General features: G+C 34.6%; 1 protein-coding gene across 2 annotated transcripts; it reads left to right on the top strand.

The window, feature by feature from the left end:
- The first annotated feature begins 13 nt into the window (after nt 1–13).
- On the top strand, nt 14–8,068 carry Dd (CTD nuclear envelope phosphatase 1-like protein dullard). 2 transcript variants are annotated; one of them, XM_028176905.2, is made up of 7 exons: nt 14–490; nt 592–658; nt 1,950–2,140; nt 3,487–3,599; nt 4,125–4,243; nt 5,471–5,612; nt 7,419–8,068. In XM_028176905.2, exons 1-7 carry the CDS (start codon nt 392–394, stop codon nt 7,534–7,536), a joined length of 849 nt encoding a protein of 282 aa, XP_028032706.2. In that variant the 5' UTR covers nt 14–391; the 3' UTR covers nt 7,537–8,068. The 2 variants fall into 2 exon arrangements, with proteins under 2 accessions (XP_028032706.2, XP_028032707.1); XM_028176906.2 differs by having other exon boundaries at nt 5,471–5,622.
- Nucleotides 8,069–10,834: the final 2,766 nt, after the last annotated feature.

Here is a 10,834-nt window from a genome sequence, read left to right as displayed (position 1 = left end):
TACCTATTTCTTAGAAAAAAATTATAATTGTACTCTGACATTGACGTAACACTTTAAGTGAGCACACTGGTAACCTATCGTTTAGGACTTTTCTCGTTGATAATGCCACCATCTGTTCAATGTCAAAATTTAACAAAATAACCGGTTTTCATCTTAACACTCTCCAACACGTCACTACCTCCATTGACAATATTGACAATCTGTAGAAAGCGAACTTTATTTTGTTTATGGCAACTAAATTGGGTCGATTATGTCATGGCGGGGTAGATGTTTTCGGCAATTGATATCTCGGTATTAATATTAAATTACGCCGTCAATGAAATCGTCTCGACAGAAATTGTTTAAAAATAAGGATATTTGTGTGTTAGTGATCTCTTTTTAAACAATTCCAATGCTGAAAAGGTTGCAAATGGGCCTTCGCGCGTTCATGCTAGTAGCATCAAAAGTATGGAGTTGTATTTGTTATATGTTTAAGAAGCAATATCGTGCGGTAAATATTATGTTTGAAGTGTTCCGAGAAGCGGAGATGACATAGCATTTTGTTGGTTTTCATGAAGATTATAAATCTCACGTGTTATTTGAATATTTCAGTTGGCACAATACCAATCAGTGAAGTATGAAATCTACCCACTTTCCCCAGTATCTAGACACAGGCTGAGTGAGTATTTATCACTAAAAATTATCTTAATTTATTTGCGTATTATGATAGTATTTATCAGTGAACATTGAGTAGATATCTTGAGAATGTATCATTCAACATATGTTTTATTAATATTTTATAAGTAAACATGTCAACGTTTTAGGTATAATATAAGATTGGTTAAAAACAATCTACAAATTTCTCCTTTATTGATACGAAAATGTACATTACTTGAATACAGAGCTTACTTGACAATTTGAAAGTTCTATAATTTGCAATATTAATATTGGTAATTGTTTCTGCAATATTCATACTAGATTATTGAATTACACAATCAAGTATGCAACAAATGTCAAAATAAATATCAATGAAGCTTAGGAATCGGTTTTAATCTTTCACAGCTTTTTGTAAAACCACATTACACACTATTATTTAACAGGGCTTACCACGTTTTTTACTTTTAATAGTTGCTAAAATCTCCTGACAGTGCCCATACTGAGAACTCATTCAAAGTGTAAATCGTCACAAGAACCCGTTCAATGTGTGCCATGCCTTACTAGGTTTACTAGCATTTCTGATGTCTATGAGCAAACAAGCATCACCGGGTTTCAACTAGCTGACTGAGTACTCATATATACTCATTGACATAGAAATAAATTAAGATTTCTGTATCTGAAAACATAAGCAATAGTGACCGCTTAAGAAAAAAATATTGACAGATAAATTTTTGTAAAGAATGAAAAATATCCTAATATCCATATGAAATTGACAAATGCTCTTCATTGCAGCAAAACTTTGGGTTCTGAATGAAAAGTCTCCTTACTTTTGATATTATTTATGCAATTCAATTAAGATGTGCTTAATTGTTTTCTTTATTTTGTAGTGTGATTTTACAGGCCATCTTGTGTAAATGTTTACCAGAACACATAAACATCCTAAGGTGAATGTGTCGGCCTTAAGGCAATACCAGCAGTCCCATAATTCAGTTAGTGGAAAATTAAACTCCTTCAGGAAATGAGTAAACAATGGTGCTGTCTAAATCATGTTTTAAATCTATGTTAATTCATGTTTTATACAAAAAATGATTCACAAAACCCCTTCTGAAACACACCTATGTCTAATAGGAATAGTTTACTGCGATAAGTGATTGTGTTTGTCTTAGCTACACAATAGTAATAAAAAGTATATATTGTGTATAGTGTGTAAATTATAAATTTTGTATTCTCATATACCTTCTATCAAATAAAGAATTATTAACAAATTGTACTAAAATAAAATTTATAATCAATATTTTTTTTGTATTTTCCAGGTCTAGTTAGAAGAAAAATCCTGGTTTTAGATTTAGATGAGACATTAATCCATTCGCATCATGATGCGATGGTCAGGCCCACTGTTAAGCCGGGTACGCCTCCGGACTTTGTCCTGAAAGTCACTATCGACAAACATCCAGTTAGATTTTTTGTTCATAAGAGGCCGCATGTAGACTACTTTTTGGATATAGTAAGTAGATTATTATCTTTAAAATACTGATGCCATTTAGAATGTTGATAGGCAGCAAACACATCTCTCATTGAGCCATTAGCTCCACTATAATAATCTAAATTGCAGACCCAAATTGTTCTGATGGAATAGTACTAATGTAACGAACATACTATGTTTAATAAAACACCAGGGTTAATAAAAGTAAGAGTCATCAGTGTATGTAAATTAGCAATAAAATTAAAAAGAAGAAAAACTAAAATGAATAGACAAAACATGACTCATCATCATTATTTCAGCCTATCGCCGTCCACTGCTGAACATGACTCAGCTAATTTATATTATCTAAAGATTGTCTAAAATTGATATTATCAACAATTCAGGTTTTCTGATACCTTCATTCCCCTATAACTTATGTATATCAATATTACATTAAAACTTTAAAATATCTACAACTACAAAAGCAAATATCAATCCTAAAATTCAAATTTAATAGCGGACAAATAATCAAGTATTTATGGATGCACATTCTTATCTATTTGGTTTCCTTAGTCACTTCAATCAACTCTTGCATTGTATGTATAATATAAATGATTTATCTCATTATTCTGTTTGTGATTCAAAGAGTTATGACAAATATATAATGTTGAGTATATCTCAATAAAATTACTCTTATCACTATTATTTTCCCGTTGAAAATAACTATTTTCTGTATCAACAAACAAAACAAGCTTGCTTACTATGCTGAAATAGTCTTCTTGAATGCCTTGTTCCTGGTCACCTTGAATGATCATATAACAAAACTCCGCGCATAGAAAGTGTATGGAAAATTTAATCATAGAATGAACAAAAAAAAACAAATAACATTAAATAAACAATACCAACAAAATCAATAATATGGAAAAAAAACAAAATGGAAATTCAAAATTGTAAAAATTGATAAGATATCTAATATATATTTTATTATATTAATATCCTATTTTTTATTTCAATATAAAATGAAACGATTTTTTTGACTATTTGATTGTGGTCTATGCATTCATGCTGCATGTCTCTAACAGGTTGCTATGGCAATTTACTAGTATGACATCACATATCAAGTAGTCTATATTGATATTATTTTTGGTACAGAACAAAATGAGAATAAAATGATTACTAACTTTTATCTAAACCATTATTTTATGGGTCAAAATCAAAGAAACCTACATATATCTTTCATATGATGTAGGTAGGATAGAATAAGAAGTAACTACATTAGCTCAAAAAAACTGAATAAAACACATTCATACTTTTTGCCAATATCTTATTGATAAATTCTTCTAGATGTTGAATGTATGTGGTAACAAAACATTGATTTGTCTTTTTAGGTTTCACAGTGGTATGAGTTGGTTGTGTTTACGGCGTCTATGGAGATTTACGGCGCCGCTGTGGCTGACAAACTAGATAATGGACGAGGTATCCTGAGGAGACGTTTTTACAGGTAAAAAATGAACCAAATCATTCCTGAAACATCTATTCATCATCAGATCCTCCTATCGTTCAATAGTTAACAGTTTGTTAGTGAAAATGTTTGCTAACATTAACAAGAAAGAATAAGAAGTAACTACAAACCATTTCCCGAACAATTGATAAGGAATGTTGTGGATTTTTTTGCAAAATTGTTATTAACCGCCATTCTGCAACAAGGAAGTAATTAGTTACGGTTTGAAAAGGGTAGGACAACTGTTATAATAACGTCGACCTCAGGTTTCAAGATGGTAAATTCATTCATGTCTGTCTATCTAAAAAAGCAAAAAATAAATCAATAAACAAATCAGGAAACACATCCCAAAAAACTAGCTCTATATATTTTTAGTGCACAGAATGAAACAAAACACATAAACTTATTATAACAAAGGAAGAAAATAAGTAGATAATGTTTTCTCTTAACACCTTTGTTCACCATGGAGATAATGGAAGAAATCATTAATAATTGTGATTTTTAAGAAAATCAAATTTTTTCTAGGCAACACTGTACAGCAGAACATGGGTCGTCATATACTAAAAATCTGTCATCAATATGTGACGATCTGAACAGAGTGTTCATACTGGACAATTCACCTGGAGCTTACCGAGATTTCCCGGGTGTGTATGTTTATAAATAAATTTCATACTTTTAGATGGTATGATAAATTGATGCAAATAGAATAAATTTAAGCGAATTCCAAATATTTAGATGGTGTTATAAATGATGCAAATAAAATGTCATGTAAATAAATTCTTGATGATTTGAAATGTTTCTTCTTCTCAATTGTGTGACTCTTCACAAAAAGTAGTCTTGATCGTTATATTTTAGTGTTAAAGGGGGCAGACTTAACGCGTCTCACGATATTTTGCTATCTCTACCTGCTTGAGGTCATACTACTGCACTCATTTAGGAAACCTCCCACTCTAGCTTTAATTTCATCAGTCCACCACATTGGCGAAATGTTTAGTTTTCATAAACTGAATCATAATGATTTTGGATCACTTATGATTATAGGCCTAAGAGTAAAAGAGAGACAGTATTCCATGAACGATTGAACATGAATGATTAAGATTGGTCCTTCAGTGCTGTCACAGCACAGACAACACAATTTAATTCAGTTTCAGATTTAAATAGTCCTTTAGGAAAGAAGTAACATATCTAGTGAACCAGATACCTAATATTCCCTGATTATGTTATTTCCATATCAATATCTTGCTTATTATAAGTAGTGCAATAATGGGCTCCTGTACAAATAATGGCATAGTTGGTATTTAAACGCCCACAAGACAGATTGTGCATCTTACAATGAATGTTATATTGTGGTTTTTTTTATTGCCCTTGTAGGCAGACGAGCTCACAGCCCACCTGATGGTGAGTGGTTACATTTGCCCATGGACTTCACGAATGCCAGGGGCAGAGTCAAGCCGCTGCATACCGTTAAGCACTCCCCCATAAGCCTCGTTTTAAGAAGAACATGTCATAGGTTCTATTCACCCATCAATTTATCTTTTATCTATATGTATAAAAATGAATTGCTGTTCGTTTGTCTCGCTAAAACTCGAGAACGGCTGGACCAATTTGGCTAATTTTGGTCTTGAATTATTTATGGAAGTCCAGGGAAGGTTTAAAAGATAGATAAATATGAAAATGCTCGGAATTTAATAAAAATAACAATTTTGTTTTTCCTTTGATGTGTCCTCCGTCAGGCGGATTCCTTTCGTTTGTTTTAAGTTTATTTTATACAAAAGTTTAAGTATTTTATTTATCGGTTAAGGCACTACGAAGTATGCCGGGTCAGCTAGTCTGCCATAAAAATTAACATATTAGTTTTTGCTTAATTTCAGATAACGCGATTCCAATAAAATCGTGGTTCTGCGATCCGCTGGACGTGTCCCTGCTGTCGCTGCTGCCCGTGCTCGACGCGCTGCGCTTCACGCACGACGTGCGCTCCGTGCTCTCGCGCAACCTGCACCTGCACAGGCTCTGGTAGCCGCAGGTGAACACACACCGCACACACTCACCTGCACACAGGCTCCGGTAGAGTTGAACACACACTCACCTGCACACAGGCTCCGATAGAGATGAATACATCCTTTTTACTGGTGGTAGGACCTCTTGTGAGTCCGCGCGGGTAGGTACCACCACCCTGCCTATTTCTGCCGTGAAGCAGTAATGCGTTTCGGCTTGAAGGGTGGGGCAGCCGCTGTAACTATACTTGAGACCTTAGAACTTATCTCTCTCAAGGTGGGTGGCGCATTTACGTTGTAGATGTCTATGGGCTGCAGTAACCACTGGCTGTGAGCTCGTCCACCCATCAATGCAACAAAAAAAAAACCCACACCTACATGGCTCCTATAGCCACAGATGAACACACACTGCACACACTCACTTTCACACAGGCTCTAGTAGCCAGAAGTATGTGTAGACACACCATACACCTCATATGCATACATACTCTGGTAGCTGCAGGTGAACACACACACTGCACACAAACTCCAGTAGACGCAGGTGAACAAAAAAAAACACATAAATAAGCAACAAATGTAATACTTTAAATTTCAAATCAGTTCTAAACTATTATTTTTAAAATACCGATATTGTTCACTGTGTTAATTAGATTTTCATAAATAAGATATCAGTCATTTAATTTGTAGTTTATAAAACAAATCTAAATAAGTATCAAATATAAAAGTGATGTAAGAGAGCCTAATTTTTACTGTTTATTGTCCGTGATAGTATCAATGTGTGGGAAGCATATTATAAATAAATTCTAAAAGCGGTTTCTCGGTTTCTTACTAAAAGTTCTTAAGGATGAAGAAATTTAGACCATTTTGCAATGAGATTTCATATTAAACAATTTTATCCCATTTTACATATTGTAAATGAAAATTACGATTATTGGCTTTTGTTACAAATGACTAAGCTGTATAGGTCTACGTTCCCTTTACCTATTCTATTGTACTAATGAGAAAAAACGTCTATGGTCAGGTCGTTATGAATGAAATTTATGCGGCAATTTTAAATAACAAAAGCGGACCAGTTACATTGACATTTAAAGTAAACTGATGTCGTATTACAGTTACACTCCACACATTATTTATTTATTTAAAAAGTATTCTTGTTACTCTCTATTTAAAAAATGAGAAAATAGACGTTTTTCTTTTTGTAGGTGGAATATTATTAAGATGCTAAGTGGTGATTGGAGCCTATAGACTTATTTTTATTAGTATAAATGATTGAACGAACTCACATCACAGTTGTAATGAAATGGTCGTTGAAACCCAAAACATAAGGAGAGAGCCATCCCCACCTTGAAGTTGAAGTTTTAACTGTATTTTACAATGGCTATTCTATTCTTCAAACCGGAACGTAGGATTGCTTTGCGGCAGAAATAAGCAAAACAATGATAGTACAAGAGCTTGTAATTCTCCTCGAAAGTCAAAATATGAATATGTTTGTTATTCAATTCAATTCAATTCAAAATGATTTATTTGCCAGAGACATGGTACATAAATAATGGTATTAAATTTATTTTTTTTGCATTCCAGCATTTTCTCACTTGAATAAAAAGTGTGCAAATATAAAATAAATATTAATTATAGAATTAATTGAAGATTACTAAAACATATCATGTATTTGACTTTGAACTGGTGTCCGCGGGATATGAACAGCCGCAGAGTCGCATCGCTCGATACGAGTACACTGGACTTCCCAATCTTTGCCCCCAATTGGTTAATTAAAAAAAATATTGAATTATAACAATATGTTATAGCGTTATGTTATTGTTCCCAGGGACGCTCCGGCTTTTGTACAAATGAAGGGCGTCGCCGGCACGCCGCAGTCTATTTATTTCCCACTCGTTAGGACGTTCAACGCTTTTCAAAATATAGATAATAATTATTATACTTAAAGAAAAAATAGGTCTCTTTTTATAAGTTTTGTTTAAAAAAAAATTTGTGAATATACTTTTACATATTACGTGTGCTACCTACGTGCGTAGGAGGGCGTTTTTGAAACGCGATTAGTGTTTTTATTTAATTAATATCCTACTATAGTAGTGAAACGTCAAGATAAAGGTGGGGCCCCACTTCGAGCGGGTTTTCGTGTCTGTGATTAGACGGCAAGTTTGAATGGAGCCCGATTTCTATCTTAAATGTTTACCATGACAATAAAACTACCAGTACCTTTTTATTTCATTTTTAGTTTTAAAAAAATGGGAGATCCCTGTGCCTAAACGTCGACACTTCAACTTGTACTTATGAAAATGGTCTTTAATAGTACAAAATGTTTTAAAATACGTGTTTCAAACTATAATGTATTTCACTTTTCTTAAGAAATTATGAATAAAAATCATAAAAAAAATATGGATGTTCCGTTTGTGCTAGTTAAAAACCTGTATTTTTAGATTATTCTTTTTTTTGTAATATAAGTAGTTAGAATAATTTAATTTAGTTTTCTTTTTTCAAGTACTTTAAGGTTCCTTTGTGCATTTATTTTGGATTGCGCTGACAGTGGGGCCGCACCTTTAAAATGAAACAATCTGTCAAAATTTTCTTTGTAAATATCTTAATCACTATAAATCTTTTGAAGAAGCAACCCCAATTTTCATCAACAACGTTGTATGTGAACCTAAGTAACTCGCAATGGCTATTTTTCATTCTCAAAAAAAACCGGTAAGTAACGAAGATATACCGGTTCTGTATACCTATTAAGGTTTTATCCATCACATTGAGAAATAATCGACTTTTGTAAAATACCGAAGTTAATAAAGTCATCATCAGTGCTTTCGTTCATTGCAAAGTCGAAACTTTAGCCACATTCAATCTGGCCGAACATTTTTCACATCCAGTCGAACTAAGTACGCGACTGATGATGTCACATGTGGCTAATCGCGTTTACTTTGTTTCCAAATTCACGTGAAATGAATCGGGGTATCGAGTCGATGTGCAATCTCCTAGCGTTAACCCTTGTGAAAAAGGACAGACTTATGGAATCGATAAGCTAGCTAGAAAAGACGCGGTACTTTCCGTTTGAAGGTGATCGGTGAAAACAATCCCAATAAAATTGCTCTGTGAACATTCTTGAGTCACTTTTTTCTAAGAACTATATACAGGGTGGCCCATAAGTCCTTTGATATGAAAAAAAATTTATTATAATAAAACTAATTACATTATGAATTAAATTTTTATTTACATAAAAAGCTTAAAAAACGGGAATTATTTTTTGAAAATAACATCTCCTAAATGTAATCCGTTGCGATCACGGCACTCTTGCAAACGACGTCTAAAATTGTCGATGACTGCGCGGCACGTCACTGCTGAAATGCTTGTCATTTCTCTGCGGATGTTTTCTTTTAGGGCCTCAATTGACCGCGGGTTTGTGTCGTATACTTTAGCCTTAAGGTAGCCCCACAAAAAAAAATCCATCGGGGTCAAATCTGGACTAGGTGGAGGCCAGGAAATGTCTCCTCTCTTAGAGATAACTTTGCCAGGAAAAAGTTGACGGATAACGGGCATAGCAGTGTTAGAGGTGTGAGAAGTGGCCCCATCCTGTTGAAACCACGTCCTGGCATTAAAGCCTGAAAAGTTTTGCAATTCTGGTATGAAAAACTCTTCGATCATAGCCACATATCGCTCCGACGTAACAGTAACTGCGCGCCCTCTGCCATCCTCAAAGAAGTACGGCCCTAGGATACCATGGACTGACATAGCGGCCCAAACAGTCACTTTCGGACTATGTAAGGGCTTCTGATGCTTAAGTTTTGGATTGATGGGGCTCCAATAGCGGCAATTTTGTTTACTAACATGCCCGTTATGATGGAAATGAGCCTCGTCAGAGAACATTATGTTATTGAAGGAAGTAAACCGATTCAACATTTCATTCGCATAATTTTGTCTTTGAATACCGTCAGTTTCCTTTAATTCTTGAACCAACTGAATTTTGTAAGGGTGCATATGTAAATCTTTCTTCAAAATCCGTTGTAACGATGTCCTGGATACGTTTAATGCTCTGGCACGCTTACGAGTTGACTGTGTCGGATTTTCGCGAATAGACTGTGTCACTGTGTCTATGTTTTGTTCCGTACGTGACGTCCTTGGGCGACCCAACCGCGGTTTATCTAACGTCGAACCGGTCTCCTCGAACTTAGCAACCCAGTTCTTAATCGTTTGAAGAGTTGGAGTGTCGTCAAAGTTGTGTAAACCTTTGTGTTCTCGAAATTTACGCCGCGCAACGGTTGCCGAATTGTCGTTTTTATAAAACTCGCGCACACAAAACGCACGGTCCGCTCCGGTAAAACGCTCCATCGCGACTAAATTCCCAGAAACCGAAGTTACTCCCCCCGCTTCCCCTGCACCGCTCACGCGCGCCCTGTTCGTTTTATTCAAATTTTACTTTTCAAAGGACTTATGGGCCACCCTGTACATTGTTGAATGCTGTGAAAGATATCTGAAAACTTAGATATTTAATTAGTCTTCATAAATTTTGATAACGTGGTTACGATCTTGTGCCTCTGCTACATACAGCGCTTATACATTTAGTGATTAAAAAATGATGATGGCAGCATTTGCGGTGTTTCAATAGTAATACCAATGATCTAAACCTGTCACCTTGAGCAATCAGAGGCAAGCTAATTCGTTTGGGCCAGTATTTGGTGGATGTACCAAGAACATTTGCATATTCGCAATTACGAACCAATTACCAAATAACCTTTTCAAATTTGAAAACCTTAAGTATTCAACAACCCTTATTTATTTGCCTTAATTACAATAATTTAAAAACATATCGTTGCATTAAAATAAGGAGGGTAGAGCTAAGGAGCACCAACTCTTATAGGGGATATGTTGAAAAAGTGTTTACCTGATAATAACGTTAGAAGACGTGGGAAGACTTCGAGATAGCTCTACTGTAGGAAGTGCAAATGATAAGAATATAGCAAATTCTAAACAGAGTAAAGTGTGATACTTTATGACGCTGTTTTTTTAAATCTTTCCACTTGCTACTATAGCGCCACCTTGATTGGGCCCTTTTCAGCGTACACTTTTTAAAAAACAGATGGTGGTCCTTACTTCTACCCTACATTTAACAAAGCTACAATGCTATCAAACATTTCGCATCTCCCGTTTGACAAATACCAAAATGACATTGACAGCATCTAGTGTCAATTATAATATATTTTGCAGTCTACAATTAGCAGTACATGCTATTGA

Source organism: Bombyx mandarina, chromosome 08, assembly GCF_030267445.1.
Source record: "Bombyx mandarina strain Sakado chromosome 08, ASM3026744v2".
NCBI classification, from domain to species: domain Eukaryota; kingdom Metazoa; phylum Arthropoda; class Insecta; order Lepidoptera; family Bombycidae; genus Bombyx; species Bombyx mandarina.
The sequence above is the reverse complement of the archived record's forward strand: the minus strand, read 5'-3'. Positions and strand labels throughout refer to the sequence as shown.

Bases quoted from the DNA above. Each gene is read 5' to 3' on its own strand.
- Dd (XM_028176905.2), top strand. From the start codon at position 392: ATGCTGAAAAGGTTGCAAATGGGCCTTCGCGCGTTCATGCTAGTAGCA. The intron at 659-1,949 runs GTGAGTATTTAT...TGTATTTTCCAG, and splicing joins AGTATCTAGACACAGGCTGA to GTCTAGTTAGAAGAAAAATC. The intron at 2,141-3,486 runs GTAAGTAGATTA...TTGTCTTTTTAG, and splicing joins TAGACTACTTTTTGGATATA to GTTTCACAGTGGTATGAGTT.